General features: G+C 45.9%; 1 protein-coding gene across 2 annotated transcripts in view; it reads left to right on the top strand.

Annotated features, from left to right (window-relative positions):
* Nucleotides 1-19,801, top strand: part of cntn1a (contactin 1a) — a 67,192-nt gene extending 47,391 nt beyond the window's left edge. For both annotated transcript variants that reach the window (XM_062461477.1, XM_062461476.1), the window contains 18 exons: nt 865-1,071; nt 2,109-2,208; nt 2,479-2,660; nt 3,209-3,333; nt 4,144-4,261; nt 4,795-4,942; nt 5,832-5,959; nt 6,717-6,889; nt 8,070-8,193; nt 11,190-11,348; nt 11,544-11,693; nt 12,309-12,379; nt 13,178-13,412; nt 14,744-14,847; nt 15,350-15,533; nt 15,748-15,866; nt 16,039-16,195; nt 17,297-19,801. In XM_062461477.1, the coding sequence (XP_062317461.1) occupies nt 865-1,071; nt 2,109-2,208; nt 2,479-2,660; nt 3,209-3,333; nt 4,144-4,261; nt 4,795-4,942; nt 5,832-5,959; nt 6,717-6,889; nt 8,070-8,193; nt 11,190-11,348; nt 11,544-11,693; nt 12,309-12,379; nt 13,178-13,412; nt 14,744-14,847; nt 15,350-15,533; nt 15,748-15,866; nt 16,039-16,195; nt 17,297-17,373 (2,561 nt within the window). In that variant the 3' untranslated portion in view covers nt 17,374-19,801. The remainder of the gene's footprint in view (nt 1-864; nt 1,072-2,108; nt 2,209-2,478; nt 2,661-3,208; nt 3,334-4,143; nt 4,262-4,794; nt 4,943-5,831; nt 5,960-6,716; nt 6,890-8,069; nt 8,194-11,189; nt 11,349-11,543; nt 11,694-12,308; nt 12,380-13,177; nt 13,413-14,743; nt 14,848-15,349; nt 15,534-15,747; nt 15,867-16,038; nt 16,196-17,296) is intronic.
* Nucleotides 19,802-20,693: the final 892 nt, after the last annotated feature.

Genomic DNA, 20,693 nt, shown 5'->3' with positions numbered 1-20,693 from the left:
CATGCAGTTATCTTGAGAGATTAAACCCTGCCCCCTGCTGGTTATAGTGTATAAGTGCGTAGACTCTGACAGGATTTGAGAGTAGAATGTTCTCATGTCGTAGCTCTGGGCCTGACTCCTAGTATTAGTGCCTGGATGCGCTCTCTCTTTTGTTGTTTATTCTTCATCAGAAATCTGTTTCGACTAATCCCTCCATGTGTGAGTGTGAGACGGTGGGTATGAATTGGAGTGTGTATGTGTGTCTTTATACAACTTGTGTGTGTCGTTAAACAGAATGTGTGTGTGTGTATATTGGCCTCATTTACTCAGTTTTTCACTCTCTAGCTCATGTTATTTTTTCATCCTTAAACAAACCTCTTTATTAAAGCAGAGCTCCAGAGTATTCTACATCTCCATTTCATCTTCATGGTTATGCTAATCTGTCTACCCAAACCATTGTGAAACCATGGTAACCTCTCCCTGTTGGCTAGCATTGCTGCTAGCGAGCTTGTCCTTGTACAGCGTCACCAGCCTGCATGACTGTCAAAACACATTATCAGCCCTAATCGTAAAGGTCAATACTCGCTTGGGTAATGAAGCCGCAACACCAAACAAAGAATTCTCTATTTACATTCACATTTCATTTAAACTGAGCAGTTCCCTCCCCCGTCCTCCAACCACTTATTTCCAGCCAATCGCTTGGCACGGCTCCAGGTGGCACTCCGCCTCCCTTTTCTTAATTGACAGGTCCAGAGTTGTGTCCTTCTCTAACTGTCTCACTTTATCGCTCTCTCCCTCTCTGAACGTCTCTATCTATATGTCTGTCTATCTGTCTAACTGTCTGTCTGTCTGTCTAACTGTCTGTCTGTCTGTCTGTCTATGCAGCTGAGCTGTCGTTTCGCTGGATGCTGAATGAGTTCCCCATCTTCATCCCCCTGGACAAGCGTCGCTTCGTGTCCCAGAGCACTGGGAACCTCTACATCTCCAAGGTCGAGTCCTCTGACAGCGGCAACTACTCCTGCTTCGTCTCCAGCCCCTCCATCGCCAAGAGCGTCTTCTCCAAGTTCATACCCCTCGTCCCGCTGGCCGAACGTTAGTGACGCTCATCCGTTCTGTTTGGTGTCTGTGTTTGGTGGATGTGCTCAGTGTGTTGATGGTTGTCATGAGCACACTGGATGTTTTACACAAAGGGCATTCCTGTTCTCTCCTCTTATTAAGGGTTAACATCTGGCCTATGATTCTGTAATATCACTCTAATATTAACTCTGTGGGACAGTGAAAGCTTCTGACCAGATAGCTTTACCTCTCTCTCACACACACACACACACACACACTCGCACATACACACATATTCACACACACTCACACACACACCAGTGAGGGAAATTGTCTCTGAGATTCTTAGAGCATAATATTCTCTTACATCCTGTGTGCTACAATATCGCATGATATTGATGTTGATCCTTTGTACACTTACTAATACAAATACAAGTGACTCATCGCAGATGTACAGAAGGAAGTGACCTTGCTGGGTATCCATTCTTGAACCAGCAGATGTGCGGCATGGGACTTCTCTGGAAATAGTGGCACCTACACCAGCTGCTGTAATTGTCTGAGTGTGGACAACCTGAAGGGTAGAAAACCTGAATTTCGGCAGCTTCGGATGTTTCTCAGTGGAGAGAACGTCACAAGCTGCAGTAACATGTTAGCTCCAGAAGCATGTGCGACGTGTGTTTGCAGGGCCGGAAGGTCATAGCTGTAGACTAGCTGTGAACACCCCAGGGCTCTCCCACTCTACCATATGCTTTCCTATGACTACTTCACCAGCACTGCCCTTTAGCTGGGATATGGCCCATTTCTTAAAGCGGTTTGTTTTGGTTTGGTGTGTGTGTGTATGTTGCCACAAGCTATTATTATGTATACGCGTGTAAACAAGGGTGTGATTCACCATAGTTAAATCGACCTACCTCAGAGTAGCTTTCCCAGCAAAGCACCTCTAACTAAATACAGCATCAGTCATTGCACAGAACAAACATGTTGTTGCCAGCCTAAGTAGTTTTCCCTCCAATGCGGGGGAGTTTGTTAAACAGGTGACTCACGTCCAGCCTCTCATCCCTCTCCTCTGCCAGGCTCAACGAGGAAGTACCCCGCGGACATCAAAGTCAAGTTCCCAGACACCTACGCACTAGTGGGCCAGAACATTACTCTGGAATGCTTCGCACTGGGAAAGTAAGTCTGGGCACTGCCCGTACATGACTGAATTGAAGTGTGCAAACTGGACGTAGCTGTCAGGGTGTTTGAGAAAAGGGGACATTTCAAAACTCAATATTCACACCCACACTTACCAATAATTGTATTTGTAGACTGTAGCTCTTAAGCACACAATGGGCCTTGAATATGTACTGTAATGTAAATATTTTCTTTTACGACGTGCCATCGGTGGGTAGTCGTAAACTGGTCTTTGTTGTAACCCCCCCACCTCCCTCGCCCTCTCTCCAGCCCCATTCCTCTGATTCACTGGTCGAGGCTGGAAGGAGATTTGCCCCTCGATGCCAAGATGAGCATGGCCGGTGCTCATCTCCACCTGTACAATGTGCAGTATGAAGACGAGGGAACTTACGAGTGTCAGGCAGTCAACTCTAAAGGGAAGGACTGGCACAGGGCTCGTGTCTCTGTAGAGGGTAGGTGCACTACTGTATCTCCTATGCCAAGGCACTGCACCAGCCTCTATGAGCCTAAACCTGCCACAGATGCACTTTTGTTCCTGACATCTATTTGTGTGTAGCATCTATGTCTCTCACTATCTGGAAATGCATAGACGTACTGTAATACTCGGATGCTATTGTGATCACGCACTTCTTGGTACACAGAATTAATTGAGAACACCCTTTAGCACTCGCTTGAGGCCGAATCAATCGATGCACGTTATAGGTACTGGCTCTGTGAGTCAATACTGAGATAGCACTTCAAAGCACCAAACCTCATTTAGGCGAGAAGATCCCAAATCCAAGGCATTTGATATATTTTTGAACTACTGTACACTGAGGTTCTCTAGCCTGGAGTATCATGGATACATATTCTCAAGTCAACTCTCAAGTCACGCTGTGAACACCAATCAGTCGACGCATGCGTGTTGTTGAATGTTGATAAATAGCTGATCATGTATTGACCACGCATTGGCACCATTTGAAACGATGAGTTCTTGTCCCTCTGCCCTCTCCTCCCCCAGCGTTCCCAGAGTGGGTAGAGAGCATCAACAGCACGGAGCAGGAGATCAGGGGAGACTACACCATGTCCTGCCTGGCCAGCGGCAAGCCCAAACCCCACGTCCGCTGGCTCAAGAACGGAGACGCTGTAAGGCCGCCTCACCGCTCACACTCCCAACCGCTCCCTCAGATCCCATAGTGAATTTGAAAAGATCATTGTAAAGTATATATGTAAATCATTGATTTTTCCTTATATTTTTCCTTTCAATTTTTCAATGCCTTCTTTATTCTTTCAAAAAGAATGCACATACTATCATCGCAAGAGTTTGCCTACCACCAAACGACGACCGCTTAACGCCCACACCCACATGTCATGTAGGTCGCTCTTCTCAACACGGCCTAGTCAGGGACGTCTTAGTGACATCCTCACAAAGCAGATAGGGCACTGGAAAAATGGACATATTCAGCAACCACTTTTATCCGAAGCACCTTAGAGTAAAGGGGATAACTGAACGCGTGACCTCCTGATTGGCCGTCAAATTCTCGACCACTGCTAAACCCTCTGCCTTCAAAGAGGGGTGCGAGTGTTGCGTAACTGTCACTGAGCATCTGGCCTCTGAAAAGGACCCTGGGGAGGAGAGTGCAGTAGTAGCAGTTACTATGACAGCGTGGTGAGGGGCTGTCTGATCTGAGCGTGCTTTGGTGCATCGTTAAATATTAATGAAGTGTTTGTCATGTCAGTTGAAGTTGTCGCACTGCTGAGGGATGTCCCTTTTGTTGTCTCCTGAAAGCTCAGGTGTTGTGATTGAAACCCTGAAATGCTTTCTAAGGAGATATTTGATTGAATTGAATTGAACACCCCCAAAAATTAAAACAACGCTACTGAAAATGATTTCACACAATACATATTTGTAGAATATACTTGCTTAAATACAAATACTTGCTTAATTCCTTACAGTATGACAAACATGAACTCAAGTTCAGTGGACTGATGTTCGATGACTCTGGGATGTACCAGTGCATAGCAGAGAACCGCCATGGAGTCATCTACGCCAACGCAGAGATGCGTGTGATCAGTGAGTCAAAGCGCACACTTAACCTTGATTGGCTGAGTCATTGTAGTCTGTTTGAGATGACTGACTGGACTAATGAAAACAGGAACTTGTCTGTTTTAGTTAAAGCTGACAACTTGCTTTCATAATTTAAATCAAAAATAGTATGACCTTAATAATGGATTGTGCCCCTGAAATTGAGTATAGGAGAGAATACAGTAGCACTTTAGTTACAGCAGCAGAAGTACCAATGTTCAGGAGGTCAGTGGGAAATAAATAAATGCAAAATACTGAATTAAATGTACTTTATACCTCTACAATGTATAGAACAAAGTAGTGAAAATGCAATAGTTCTGCTTAGTACAATAAGTGCATACAGTATATGGCAACACAATGTTGTAAGTCAAGTTTTTTCAGAAACTCCATAGTTTGAGTTGAGAGGATGCATGGATCAATCTAATAGCATTTGGTATGACCTCCAGGTATTGAAGCAATGCCAGAGCTTTGTCTGACCCCTCCTGTGTCGTCGTCCCCCCCCCCCCCCCCCCCCCCTCCAGCCTGCGCGCCCACATTTGAACACAGTCCAGTCCGGGGGACCCTGGCAGCCAAGAACGGACGTGTGTTGATGGAGTGTCGACCCAAGGCTGCTCCCAAGCCCGACTTCTCCTGGAGTAAAGGCACCGAGCTGCTCTCCAACAATACCAGGTCAGTCGGTCAGTCGGTCAGTCAATCAGCCAGTCGGCCAGATACACAGACATACAGAGACAGGCAGACAGACAGACAGGCAGACAGATAGAACAGTTGGCTTGGACTTGTTTTTCCTCTGAGCTCCACTATCTGACTTACTCTTGCTCGCCTGTAATCTCTTTGATCCCTCTTCATGCGGACCTCTGGTGTTCACGTAATCTCATTAGTCATTTAGGTGTGCGGGGGCACTTGTAGGATGGAAACGGCACAGCACGGTACAGCATGTTACTTTGTCGTATTCGTGCGTGTGTAGCTGACCTCCTGACCCTACTGTACTCAAACTCTTTAGCGTCACAGTGGTGATCCGTTTTTTAGTGAGGGAGTACTGGGAGGTTGTCTGCTTCCTGTCTCATGCAGACACTAAGCCAGCGCTGAAGCTCATCAGACAGGACAGGCTCTGGCAGGGTAAGCCCTGCCCTCCGCTCCTCACTGACAACACAGGGCTAATCAGCTAGCGCTTAGACCTCCGGGCACCCCAGGGGGCCCGCCACAGAGCAGGAGCTCTAGCTCAGTCCCATCCATGTGTCGGACCGCTCCAAACTCCCCGGGGCTGGCTGTGAGTGCAGGGGAAGGACTGGGGTCTAATGTGACCCAGGGAATGTCCTTTTTTTGCTGGGTTGTAAAGTTATGTGAGAATTTCAGACATTGACTTGGTTAAAGAGCATCGGTGAAAGGGCATTAGCTGGTGGAGTAGTAGTGACCTTCTAAGAGCTAGACTGTGATGGGGTCATTTCATTTTTAGTGCTGTGAAGTAATGCAACTGCAGTTACTGCATTTGGCTCTGTGTGTGCGTTGTTGATCGGAGCTGTTGTTTCTAAGTTGCTCTGCATTCCTTGTCATCCCCCAGGATCTTCCTCTGGGAGGACGGCAGTCTGGAGATCTTGAACGTCACCCGCTCCGATGAGGGCCGCTACACCTGTTTCGCTGAGAATGACCAGGGGAAGGCCAACAGCACGGGCTCTCTAACTATCACAGGCAAGAGAAAGCCACTCCTGTCGCCCCAGCCTTATACCCCTACCACCCTGACCCCCAGCCCTGCCCTGGGGCCGTTACTGTCAACCCTACCTGCCCCCAACCTCATACCCCTGCCACCCTGATGGCCCTATCAGATGAAACGACTCTCCAACCTCAAGGCCCTACAAGCTGTAGTTGACTCTAGATGAGCTTCTGACGAGGCCTTTGTTGATACTCAACCTTGTGAAGGATGATTAGGTTGTGTGTGATACGGAGGTTGAGAAGCATGCAGCCAAACTAGAATGATTGATACATATTTAAATTAGATTTGGTATTTTGTAGCATTAAAGCTACCCATTTCCATTAATATGTTAATTTAGCTTTTATGAACTGTGTGTTGTCATAGTACAAAATATTATGGTGGTTAATGTGTTTTTTTTTTTGGTGCTCATTGACAAAGTGTTGGCATTGAAATAACATTTTAGCATCTGCTGTGGCAGATACTTTAGCTTTTATTGCCCCCTGCCGGTTAAGCATGGAAAATGCACCTCAACTACACCCTCCGAACACACAAGTAGATCTCACAGTGTTATTTCAAGGTGTCAGGGCCTCACACTCAAACTAACAGCATATGATTTGCTTGTACATGAATTTCATGGACCCAAGTAGAGAAATAGGTCCAACATTCAAAGCTGCTGAGATGATATTTGTACATTTTCGCAGATCCTGTTCTGCATCTCTGAACAATGCCCCCACCGGGCCTTTTTCTTCTCCCCAGATGCCACCAAGATCACCTTGGCGCCGTCCAACGCCGACGTGAAGGTGGGCGAGAGCACCAGCATGCAGTGTGCCGCGTCGCATGACACCTTGCTCGACATCACCTTCATCTGGTCCCTGGATGGCCTCGTCATCGACATGGACCGGGAGAGCGAACACTATGAGCACAACCCGGTAGGAGAGAGAGATTTGGAAGGAGAGAGACAGGGAAGGGGAGAGAGCGAGAGAGAGAGAGAGAGAGAGAGAGAGAGAGAGAGAGAGAGAGAGAGAGAGAGAGAGAGAGAGAGAGAGAGAGAGAGAGAGAGAGAGAGAGAGAGAGAGAGAGAGAGAGAGAGAGAGAGAGAGAGAGAGAGAGAGAGAGAGAGAGAGAGAGAGAGAGAGAGAGAGAGGAGGGGGCAGTAACAGGGAAGGGGAGTGAGAGAAAAAGAGAGGACCCATGACCTTGCAACAGGGGAAAAACTGACAGTGTTTCTTGGTCTGGTCTGGTACACAGTACATACTCAGGAAAAACTGACCACAGGGCCTTGGAATGTTAAGTATACAGTTCATCCTTTCTAGCCCAGATGAGTATAACTCATCTAGGATAAGTATCCATTTCCTGTGGGTCCCAGACTGGTGACTCTGGTGTCTAGTATATTAGCTGCAATTTCTGCTCACACATATTATCAATGACATGACCTACACCCTGCCTGCTCAGCCCAGCTGTGAGCCGTGGCTGACTTCTCATCTGTCAATCCACCCTGTGGACGTACTCCATAAACAGATGTTGATTGACGACCCTGCAAAAATATAGATTTCTCCCCTCATAAAACAACGTTGTTGTAAATGCCAGTGGATGCTATAAATGTCATATCTGAATGACCATGATTACTCATATACTCACATGAAAAGGGGTTAACGCAGACATTATTCAATATGCTCACTGGGGAGAATTTCACCGATGGGTTTGACTTTGGGCTTTCCAGCATGCTGGGAGCGTGCTGCTCCACTGACAAACAGACGAACTGTCGGTCTAATTAGGGGAAGGTCTGCTCGCCTCCCAGCCAAGCTCCCTGCAGCTTCCCTAATCAGCAGCTCAGGGCCGACACCTCTGTTTCCTCAGCCGTGGTTTGCTTCTTTGTGGCTCGAGTCACTACCATGTTAAGACTTAGCTGGGTAATTCGTTTTTTTAGAACGCCCCGATAATACAACTGACATTAAGTGTATTTAGCTCCCTGGTTTATTCGAACGGAAGTCTCAGTACCTCTGAAGGATGCTAGGTGCGGTTAGGTCCCTAGAAGGAGGGCGTGTGTGTCCTAACCGGATTTATGGGGCCGAGGAGTGAAGAGGCTGTGTGTTGTCTTCCTCCTGTCAGAACGGTAGTTCCAGCGGAGAGCTGCTGATTAAGAACAGCCAGCTGAAGCATGCAGGACGGTACACATGCACCGCCCAAACCCCTGTGGATAACGTCACCGCATCAGCTGACCTGGTCGTGAGGGGTGAGTCACACAACACACAAGCATGCCCAAACACACGCGACGCACACGTACACGTAAACACACACATACAGATGCACACGGACACACACACGCAGACCTACATGCACAGGCAGACCCAAACAGACAGACCCACACACTCACACACACACACACACACACACAATGTAGATAATCATACTGTAGCATGAAAGGGTGGTGAGCTGTAGATACAAAGTGAGAGGTAATTGATGACATTTTCCAAGGCTGTAATTTGTCTTAAATCTTTTACTCCATGCACCTTTATTGAACAGAAACCACTCTTATCCATGTGAAAGAGTGCAGTTATAGGGAAGGCTTGTAAATGTACAGGAAAACCATGCATAAAAGAATGAATTTACAAACCAGTTCTGAAGTGCCTTTTATTACACATGGAAAAAAAATTCTTACAATTCTTACTGTGTGGGTGTGGGTGCGCACGCTCACGTGTGTGCGACCGTGTCCATGTGTGTGTGTGTGTGTGTGTGTGAGTGTGTGTTGGGAGGAATAAATCATGCCAGAGTTGCCAGACCGTGGCTTTTTCTGCTGGCTAATCTGTCAACCCGGTGACTCCATCTGAGTCCTGGAGAAAAACACTGTGGGAGGAAATGCTGTCTGTCCTGGAGGCCTGCCAACCACACCACATGATACTGTGTCCCACAGCCTCTCACCGGGCTGGGCTCCTGCACAAAACACCAGAGACCCAGAGCTGATGTCCTGAGGAAAGTTCAGGCTTCTAGCTGGCTGGAGTTAATAATAATGAAAACGATACAGAGGCCTGCAGACTTTACTTTAGTACCGTACATTGTCTTAGACCTGCGTGTCTGTTAAAACGTGTTCAGTATCTCATAACTGTCGCTGTTAGGTAACCAGGCATGTAACTATGGAAGTATTGCCACTCCTTAGTGGAAAGGTTATCCTTGGCAGCGGAGTAGCTGAGATTGGTTGTACTCTAGTTGCTCTAGATTTGTATATGTGATAACATGGTTCTCTTTGACACTCAAGGCGTTACAATGCTTTGAAATGGGAGGAGAACTGTTTCAGCTATAGATCAAAATGGAGATTTTAGTGCCAACCCTTCTGTCATGATGCTTCCGCCCTGAAAAGTCGTTATTTTTAAACGATATGGTGACTTGGACAATGATGAGTCACAGATGAGAGAAGCAAGTGTGTATTACTGTACTGTGTGATAATGTGCTGACACCTTATCTGACAGAGACCCGTTGACTGTGTGACTCAGCTGGACGGCTACACACAGCTCACTCTCTCCTCATTCGGCGTGCAACTTTCATCACAACACGTTTGATTGAATTGCTTGTTGTTTGCCACGTCCTGTAAAGCGGACGTGTATGAACCGAGCACCAGCATGCCTTCCGTGTCTCCCGGGCGTGCTGCTGAAGGGGTCTTGCTACACCTCCCAGGTGACTCATGTGTTTTCACCCTCCGCTTCCTGAGGAGTGAAAGGCTAGCCTTCCAGCTCCCCTCCAGGCCCTCAAACAAGCCCTCTGTTACCTGACAAAGAGGCTCTTCAAATGGGACTAAGAGCTCCAGCAGTGATCCGGTCGTCAGTGATCCTTGTTGTGCCCTGGGTGTGCTTTCAGAACAGGTGCTGACAGACGGCCAGGTGAATACGCTGAGGCCAACTGTGACGTTTCCCAGGGTGGTTTTCAAAACACCTGTGTGATAAGTGTGTGGAGTGTCCTACTGCCCACTCTACCATGCTGTATGGAGCTACTTCCTGTGGAACACTAAATGACTGTAGCTTGCTGAAGGACTGAAACCCTGCAGGTTTCTTAATGGAGGGCCAACTGCCAGCGCTCACAGGAACAAAGATGAAAGACTTCCATTCGTCAATGCTGTGAGAAAGGAAGCGGATCTATTATGAAATATCAGTTCAACCAAAACATTGGCACTGCACCTGTATCGTAGTAGTTGCACAGAAATGCTTTAATAGGCTGTGTTTAATACTTTACCTCAGGAGATTACAGTATCTTAGTACTTTGGGTTGACAGGTTCATTCTTTGATTTGTAGCGGCAAAATCTGCTAGAGAGAGTGAATATGTTGATTGTTTCAAACACCTTTTAGAAAATCAAGGCCAATCTGTTAATCTTACCGCATGGTACAGGCTTTCCATGGCATGAATGCCGAACCAGATTCAAACGCTACTCTGTCCTACGTCACACACGTTCTCACAGAACCAGCAATGCTACCACCCAGAAATGAACAGATAAATTGTCCATAATGTGCCAGTCACACAAGATTCAGTGGAGGAAAGGGGTGGCATTAAGGGTCTATTGGCTGTCTGTCTAATCGCCTTAGTTTTCTGGTCTGGGTTCTATGATGGGCATGAAAGACTAAACCCTGCCTGGTTTTCGGGGCTGTGTAAGGCTTCAGTTCGGTTAGCTAACTCTTTCAGTCTGGGTTTTTCCTTAGAGCCTTTAGACTGCTCTACAGGAATCCGAGGGTCCCAGGAGAACAGAGTTTAAAGAGCTTGCCCCGTTAGCCTTTGAGTTCATGTATGTTACTGACCCCTGAACCTGAACACGTCTTAACATGTCAGTCTGTCTCTGAATGTCTGTAAATGTAACAATGGGTTTGGATGTGTCAAGACAGTTGATGTTAAGAGGTTCGACATGCTTCAGACAGCGGATGTTGTGTAGAATTAGCGTTGATTTTGAAGTTAGATTTTGGCAGCCACGGTATGTTGCCTAGAAATACCCCCCCACCCCATGCAAGTAAAAGAAGGAACACTGTAACTGCACCAACAAGTCAATGCACACTCACATTAATGTTGTGCCCAACTGTAAGTGACAGTCTCTCAAAATAGTGGCACAATACACGACTGTAACATCATCATTACTGAGTGCAAGTAGCCAAGACTGTCTTCCCTCTTCTCATTAATGCCCCCCCCTCCCGATTTCCCTTCTGCCCTCAACCCCCCTCACCACCCTCCCCCACCCCCCCCCACCCCTCTCCCTAGGTCCTCCTGGCTCCCCAGGGGGGGTGCGTGTGTCTGACATCAAGGACAAGAGCGTGAGGGTGACATGGAGCCGGGGCACAGACAACCACAGCCCCATCTCCAAGTACACCATCCAGTGCCGAGACTCCCTCTTCCAGGACTGGAGAGTAGCCACCACATGTGAGCCCATAAAAGCACACATGCACGTGCATGAACACGCGCACACACACACATGCATACACACATCTGACAGGACTGTAGTGACTGTGTGGATGAACACAAACCATGATAAAGGGGAGCATATTCGTAGCTTTCGGATCTCTCACCTGCGACAGGATGCATGTTTATCAGCTACTTTCCCTCCACGCCCTGTAGCTCCTGCAGATGTGGAGGGAAACTCTGAGGAGGCCACTGTAGTGGATCTGTTCCCCTGGACGGAGTACGAGTTCAGGGTGATAGCCACCAACACCTTGGGGATAGGAGACCCCAGCCTCCATTCACCCAAGATCACCACCAAGGACGCTGGTAAGAACACGGAGCCTGACTCCCTTCTTGCAGTACAGCCCTAGGTACAGACATATGAATGTATGCCACTTACAGTCATATATTACCAAATTAATATTTAGAAATATAAGTATCAAGATTTTGACGATTCAGCTCTACCAATGTATATTGTACATGAGCAGTGTGTCTCCCAGTTCACCGTAAAACGTCCCTCAAAATAGTACATGAGTGATTCAGTTGTACAGTGAGATTCACTTATACAATTGAAATCCCAGACTCAGGGTTACCCTTGATAAAACAACATTCGCAGCCAAAGCACACTTTAAACAGAGCCATGCCGAGACAGGTGAAGAGAGCTGAGCTTGCCTAGCAGCAGGGAAGTGCTCTTGCCTTTTTGACTCTCAGTAGAAATGATCCCACATAAACATTACGGTGTTTCTCTTGGTCCTGGGGTGAACATGAATATTGGACTAGGCTGCTGTGTGTCAGTAGTAGTGCCATTGTATAATATGTGGTTTGGCATTGTTTGTGTGCAGTAGGTGGGAGGCAGGGTACTGTATAATATTTGGCTGGCCGTTGTTTGGGTGGACACTGTACATGTGACCTGAGAGGTTGGCGTCGGCTGTCTTGTTACAGTTCCTGTGGTGGCGCCCTCGGACATTGGAGGGGGCGGAAAGAACAGCAGGGAGCTGATCATCACTTGGACGGTAGGTCTGGACGCTTTTAATTCTGTCTCTGGGAAAAGAGATGTACTGAAAGAAAGATTTTTTTTTTAAGTCGAGAAGGACAATTTAGAGTGAGGAACAGGAGGGTCAAATTCAAGAGGCCACTGCAAATTTTACCCTTCTGTTCCTCACTCAAAATTGTCCTTTCAGAGCAGTATACTAATTACTCTCTTTGACACTATGCTGATAATTGTTTTTTTGTCTTCCTCACAAATGGAGCACCACCTCAGTTTGCCAGTGTATGTAAGGGTGAAGTAGAAACTGAAAACACTGTCAACTGCAATTGCATTCTGAATCTGTAGGTAATCCTTCGCTTATGGCCCTCACAAGCAGAAATTAGCAATACATCACAAAGACTATCCTCCATTTTGGCGGTACCCCTCCAAATCCTGTTGGAGCTAAGTCCCTGGGCAGACTGCCTTGTTTTTGGCGGAGACTTGGCATCATCGGTCCCAGAGCAGCTGGTAAATGATGCTCATGTGTTTATGGGTTAGCGGTCCTTGACGCACGTCTGCCCGACCACACATATGGTGTCAATCCAAAGCCAGGCACAGCAGATGAAGCCTGGACGGATAGAACGCCTCGCTACATTAAAATGATGTGTCATAACTTCTGAGAAACATTCAGAAGGAATATCATAGTCATCATACAGTGGGGGTGGGTGTAGCTCCGTGATAGAGGGTTGCAGGTTAAAATCCCCCTCTGTACGTTGCTTTGGATAAGAGTGAACTGTCCTGTTTTGTCTTCTGTTGTTGCCGGGGTTGTTCTGTCCATCCCCAGCCGGTGCAGCCGCAATACTACTACGGTAGCAACTTTGGCTACCTCATCGCCTTCAAGCCCTTCAATGAGAAAGTGTGGCGGAAGGTGACGGTAGCGGAACCCGAGGCCAAGGAATACGTCCACAGGGACTCGTTCATCCCACCCTCCACAGAGATTGAGGTCAAAGTCAAGGCTTTCAACAGCAAAGGAGAGGGGCCCTACAGCCTGACGGCTGTCATCTACTCTGCCCAGGATGGTGAGCCCAACTCCCACCCAGCACCCCGCATCTCCACCCAGCACCCCGCATCTCTCCCCATCTCGACCCAGCTCCCCCCATCTCCACCCAGCACCCCGCATCTCGACCCCTCTCCACCCAGCTCCCCCCATCTCAACCCCCCATCTCCTCCAACTCCCCTATCTCCACCCAGCACCACCCACTTGGCCAAACTTTCATCATAAGGTCCACCACATGTAAACTGACCTCCGCTCATTTGGGCATCGTCATCTTAAGCAGTCACTGGCACAGATAGATCAAAACTGTTCCCCCCGTGCTGTTCAACCCCTACTATTTCAATCTTTCAGTGTCAGTGCGTACAGACCAGGATACACTTAATAACCAGTCCACACTATGAATGTGAGGAATTTTAATTCCCCTTTGAATGTGCACCCTGCCCCCCACTCCCCCTTCCTCTCTCCCCTCCTCCCCTCGTCTCTCCCTGCCTCCCTAAGCCTTCAGCAGTGGGATTATCATGATCTACGTAGCGTGAACCAGAAAGATGGTAATTCACCCAAGGATGCAAAGCATTTAGCCTACATATTAACTTCCACTGACAGACAATCAAGATAAGAATGATCGTGCAGTGAGACTGGGAGGGGGGGGGGGGGTACCTGAGATAGGTTGCCATGGTAATGTTCTTTGGGAGTGTAAAAAGTGTGCGTGTGTTTGTGATTATATGTATGTGTGTGATTTTGTGTGTTTCTGTTTGAGGGAGTGTGCTTGCGAGGTGAGTTTGTCAGTCGGAATGTGTGTCACAGTGCTTGTGTGTGTCTCCAACTTGAGTCCCAATGACGTGTGTGAGAGGTTGTTGGAACCTCTCCCAGTGAGGGGATTTAACATCAGAGGACAGCTCCTTGGAAACGATACTGTGCACTCGTAACCCAATGACAGCTTGTAATGGAGAGAGGAAGAATGTGGGTTGGGAGACAGCTCTGCCACTGGACCTGCTCCATCCAGTGATTAATGCATGCTAACAGATGCCTTAGCAGGAAGGACGCTGAATTACCAGAGCCAGCCTCCTCGTAAACACGGAGAGATGTCAAAGATCCTGTACATTCACATTAATAACTCCATGAGTGGGAGGTAGGCCTGTAGATCCTGAGCTTGTTAGTTAAAAATAATTTATGCAAACCTAGGGCTGTAATGGACGGCTACACATTCATTATTGTCAGGGCTGTGTGGTCGCGATAGAAGCGATCCTGACAAGCGACGCAAACAACGCCTGGCAGATGTAGAGGTACATCTACCTAAAGGTTCTTTTTTAGAAGTGTGAGGACGTAACGTTCTCCACTGTGCCTCTTCTCCTCTAGCTCCGTCCGAAACCCCCGTCAGAGTCGAGGGGAGAGCCTTGTCAGCCACAGACGCCATCGTTTGGTGGCTCCCCATATCACAGCAGGGTGTGGAGGGATACCAGGTCTGTACACACCCATGTTGAAGTACCTCCATTTCACATTTCCATTTCACATTTTAATTAACTAGTGCACAGTGCCCGTGATGCAGTTGGTGCTTAAGATGTCAGTGAAACACACAAATACAGATAACTTGAACTATAGATAGGGCAGAGTGCCCGCGATGATGTTGGCGACACACAGATGTCTGGAATTATGGATAGATAGTGCAGTGCCTGTGATGCAGCTGGTGATGACAGTTCTTCTCAGTGGCTCAGCTTTGGTTATTTATATTTCTCAGATCACAATTTAAATTCTCTGTCATCTCTGTATTTGTTCAACCTCATCTATTCTAGTCACTTATGCACATCATAAAAGCAATAGATTTTTTTATTGCCAATGCTGTAGTACATTCATGCAAATTATAATGTAACTTTCATTTGTCTGCTGTTTCCTACGTTACCAATTGCTTATGTTATGTTGATCAAAATGTGTTATATTGGTTCTCTGTTAAATCCCCCCCCCCAGGTGAAGTACTGGAGGAAGGAGGACAGCGAGACAGCTGAGAAGGTCCAGGTGACCAGCAGGGAGAACCAGACCAGGCTGGAGGACCTGAAGCCAGACTCCCACTACCTCATCGAGGTCCGGGCCTTCAACGCCGCTGGATTTGGGCTTCCCAGCCAACGCTGCCAGATCCATACCAAGAAAGCCCGTACGTCTGTGTCATACCTGTGTCATACCTACAGCTGTGTAATCTGGGAATGTGTTTGATCATTTCTGTGGTGGAAAATAACATCTCTCCAAACCCTCGTCCATTTTTTTGCTTGTCATATCCAAGTTTAAAAAATGTGTTCTATTCAGTGAGTTGTATAAATACTGTATAAGTCTTTACTTTCAATAATTGCTTCCCTCCTTTGTTCGTACAGCTCCTAGTCGGCCTCCCAAAATCCTGGGTAAGAAGTTAGGCAAGAAAGGCACATCAGTGAACATAGCCTGGGAGCATGTGGAACCACTGGCCAATGAATCAACAATAGATGGTTACAAGGTAGGGAAGGGGATATTACAATACCAACACACTGGCCTTCTAGTCACTTGAACTGAGCATTGTCAGTCTCTAGGAATATAACATTTGTGTCTGTCTGTCTGTCTGTCTGTCTGTCTTTTTGTGTGGTTTTGTGTGTGTGTGTGCGTGTGGTTGTATGTGTGTGTCTGTGTAGGTCCTGTACAGACAGGCGGGCCTCTCTACAGGGACTTTGTACACCACCATCAAGAGGTACATAGACCTCCCAATGTACAAAGATGGTGACTATGTGGTGGAGGTCCGCGCTCACACTGAGGGAGGGGACGGGGCAGTTGCACAGGTCCGCATCGCAGGTACTGTACCCCGCCAGCCCAACTACTGTTCGTCTAGATGAACCATTGGAAAAACTTCATAACAGAATATGTCTATTTTGGGTGCTGTGTGTTGATGTGTGAGATAAACAACCTACAGATGTGTGTGCTTTGAAGCAATATTCTAAGGTCATATGTACAGTTCCGCATCAGGAGTCACACAATTAAAAGTCTATAGACGGAAAAGGTCCCTTACAGGAAATGTATTTCCTGCAAAATAATATAGTCAAGCTTTATAAAACTCCCACACAGCACTGCTCAGTCCATGCTGCCTCCATGCATCCGTATGTCCTGTCAATCCCACAACAAGAAACTCCCTCTTGAAAAGTCGCTAATCCAAACCTAGGGCCGACATTTTGTGATTGCTCATTCCTGGGCTGTCACTAGATAGTGGGATTTTACCAGCTGTAAAGATGGAGGCGGGGGGAGTCGTTTGTCACTGTCAGGGGGCCCTTGGGCAGGGCCTGTCACTAAGACTTTCATAGCTCATATCTGAGGTAAAAGAAGGTGGTTAGGGGGGGTTGTATCCCACCATCCATGACTAAAACCTGGTGATGGCCCACTGGGTTTATCCCCTGACTGACTGACTGACCGGCTGTCCGTCTGGCTGGCTAGCTGGCTGTGGAGCTGGCTCTTAAGTCTCTGTAATTGATCTTGATGAGTAGGGGAAGCCCCACTGGTATCCCTTATCTGGGACTCCAGGCCCCTCCTGAAGGCTTCATCTTCCAGCCCCTGGGAATATGAGCTGTGGGGGGATTAAAAAAGCTTTTTTTGTGACCAATGGGAGCATTTAAGGTGATCTCCACAAGGATGGGATATGATAGTGGTAAGGTGATCTCACAACATGCCACTCCTCTGGAATCCCCTCTGATGGATGATGGTGCTTCACTCTATGGATATTATTCTTTACTGGGGGTCAATTCATGTGTAGGATCAACTCTGAGAAGTAGCTGTCTTGACAGATGGATGAGTGAGTGGTGTTTCTTTTTCATTGAGATTGTGTAAAGTGTCTGTTGAAATTGTATGCATTCAGTGGATGTCCAAATTCCAACACAGATGTCTTTGTTTGTGTCTGTGTACCAGGTGGAGGTGCCATGGCTGCCCAGGGTCTAAGCCTGGCCTCCCTGCTCTTGGTAGCTCTCATCTGCTTGGGCCTCTGAATGTAGCGACATCTTTATCTGTCTTCACACCAGTGAAGGAGACTCTGTAAGGTTGGCGCCTATGAGGACTACAACTCTTTCCACAATCTTTGGTTACAATCTGCAGCCAAATGCCATATTCCTTTCTCTCCAAGGAATATGCTTGTGGAAAAGACGGAAAGCATAATTTGGAAAAGGACAAAGACATCCTGGATATTCTTTATTTAATACTGATAAAAATATCTTTGGACGAACATAAAAAGAGTTATTTCAACTTTTTCAATATGCCTTATGTAAACAGTTACACTTATCCTTTACAACTATATGACTTGTTCTTAACTAGTTGACGTACAGTATAAGTGTCGTCACTACGTCGAGTATGTCAATCACATACCTAACTGTTTCTGAAGTATGGCAGATATTCTTTGACCCTGAAGATATGGCTTCTAAGTATGTATTTTCATATGATGTGTGGTTACAATGAGGTTCTGAATATCAACCCTACAACACTGCATTCCATAGTATAAACTAAGTAGAATGGTTGCGAAGGATAAGTGTACAAGTTTATGAACTTGTGTTTACGTGTTTTTTGCATTACGGTGGCTTTTCCTTGTCTTTTTTTCTTTTCAAAATGAAGCACACACCCCTAACTGTGGAGATACAGTGAAAGAAAATCTGTACTAAAGGTTTCTGACATACTCTCAGTTTTAGTATTGACCATTGTAGACTAAAGAGCCATTTCTGTCCTGCTAATATAATACATATGCAATAATTTATATGGGTTTGCTTTCTAATATACTATTAATGCTGTAACATTTTTGTTAAGATGAACATGTATTTGATCCCCAGACCTCTCCAACTCATAACATGCTCTGTGTTAGATAATACAACGGTTTACAAGTGTTTGCATGTTGACATGTTGTTAATTGGAAGAATAATTTGAGTGACAAAAAGAGACCATCCTCTACCATGAGTGATGGCCGTGTTTCTATAGCACCCGTATCCGTGTTTGTAAAGATGAATCTATCAATTACTTTGGAAACAAGAAATGAGCCTGGTAACATATCAGACCTGCAGTTTCCGACTGAGAGAAAACGTAAACCATGTGATGGAGGTGTGTGTTTGGTTTGCCTGTCACTCTGGGTACATTACATCCATAGGCTTCATGGTCGTGTGCTGTGAACATGGCTTTGCTGCAACGTTCGTCCAATGCTGTAGGAGTGCTCTGTGCTCATAACTAAACTGAGATGTGGACTATTTTCAACATCAGAGATACAGTTTCATGCAAACAAATGTGTTTCTTTTGTTTTTTGGACTGTATGCTTCCGACCCCTGGGACGTGGTGGTGCTTTTCTAAAGAATGTTGGCATTTCATTTAATCTCATCATTTAATCTTTTATTTTATTTAGTGTCTCAGTCTTGAGTATCACTATTTACTGTTTTATTAATCGTGCAATGTCTGACATACTTCAATGGCTAAAGTATATTTTTAACACAACCTGCCTAGCTCCTACAACAATAACCTTCATATGGTGTATCATTATCCAAAAAGCTGTACAAGACAAGATCGACAAGCTATCCATCCAATATCAGTGAATTCATCCAAAGCTCATTTGTTTTGTCTTTATGAACACAAGTTAAATGTGATCAGAGATATATAAGCATTATTAATTGGTGTCGTCTTTTTTCTTTTTTGGGGGAATAATATATGTCATGATCCGCCACTGGTTGGACAGTTAGAGGTTTATAATTCCCCCAAAAGTGGAAGGAAATGCTGCATTTTTTGATTGCTCCACAAAATACATCTGTGTGTGACTGATGCTCCTACATAGTGACTATATTAACATCCACCACAAAGTGCTTTTCCCAGTTTCCCCTCATGCGACAAATCATCGAAAGAGTTGCCAAATGCATGAATGCCTTGAACTTTGATATATCGTTGGAGACGGTTGCTATACATCATAACATGCATGCCATTGGAAATGAATGGTTCGGTTACCACTCCATTACATTGCATTGAGTCGACTCAACTCAAAACAGGCAAACTTGTCAGCTTATGGACCGCCTTTGTGGTATCAGACATCCATCCATCTATCCATCCTGAGTGACACCCTTTACGTCAGAAACTGTGTAGAAGGAAAGCCTACAGGAACATGTCTAAGAGCTGCCTCGTTAAGCCAGTCATGTCATGTATGTAAGTCTAAGGACGGAGCCTGTAGAGAGGAAAGCTAAACAGACTGTGGTTATCTCACTTAGTGGAGAAATGATCGTGAGGTCTCATGCATTAATATGGTCAGGGTTTGATGACATCAGTGGTGTTTGTGCGTCTGTCTGCAGAAACTCGGCACTACTGGTACTGAACATGAATCATACATGTTGAGAGGGATGACACTGGACTCTCTCTCATTGGCTGGACTTAAAAGGAACAATAAAAGTGTAGTTAACTATTCATGCAGGTGACTGATGTATTTTTTTTCATATTGCTATATACATCTAAACCTACTATTTTCCTAAAAATGAAAGACTGGGCCAAGCCAGCTATGTTCGCTACATTTTAATCACAAAGCCTTCGCTGTTTTAAAAGGACCAAGCTGTGCTCTTTAAACATGATACTGCTTAAATGAGCCAGAAATTGTGAGAAGGGAATTTTTTTTTTTTAAAAATCTAGTTTTTAAAAAAGCAATGTGATCCCCTAGTGTTGGCTCATTCTCCTCCATGGGCCATGGCTGGGAGCAGGGGGCTGGGGGGTCGGGGGAGAGGGGAAGGCATCTTGAGAACTGCTGACGAGGGGACCTTAGGTAGGATATTAGGATTTACCTCAATGGAAAAAGAGTATGACTTTTTGTCCAATGTAACACAGTACTGTTCAATAACAAGTGTTCTGAAAGTTTTTTTAACTATGGATAAAACATCAGATTGTGAAAACATCTAACTCTGAAGTATTCAGACGCAGTGCTTCATTGCTATCAGGTGACAGGAGGAACCCTACATTATTTATTAGCTATCCATTATCAACAGCAAGTTCCCTCAAATGAATGGAAGCTATTGTGGTGAATCTGTTTGTGAATTTTGTATCTGTGTTATAGAAAGCTATCTTTTTCCAAAACGAGTGAAGAACAGAATACCAAAGATAATGTTTCAGTCTATCGACCTGATAACACCGACTCCCACAGAATATTTTTTCTACAAGAAACAGCTGTTTGAGTCCTACAGTGTCATGTGTCCAATAATGATTTTGTGGGGTTTTGTTAAACGGATCTAAAGCTCTGAAAAGAATAATGAGACCACTCCACCTTTTTCTTTCATAAAATATTTATTGAGAAGGACAATTCTGAGTGAGG

Source organism: Osmerus eperlanus, chromosome 5 (genome assembly GCF_963692335.1).
Source record: "Osmerus eperlanus chromosome 5, fOsmEpe2.1, whole genome shotgun sequence".
Lineage (NCBI taxonomy): Eukaryota > Metazoa > Chordata > Actinopteri > Osmeriformes > Osmeridae > Osmerus > Osmerus eperlanus.
This window is presented reverse-complemented; position numbering and strand designations above follow the sequence as displayed.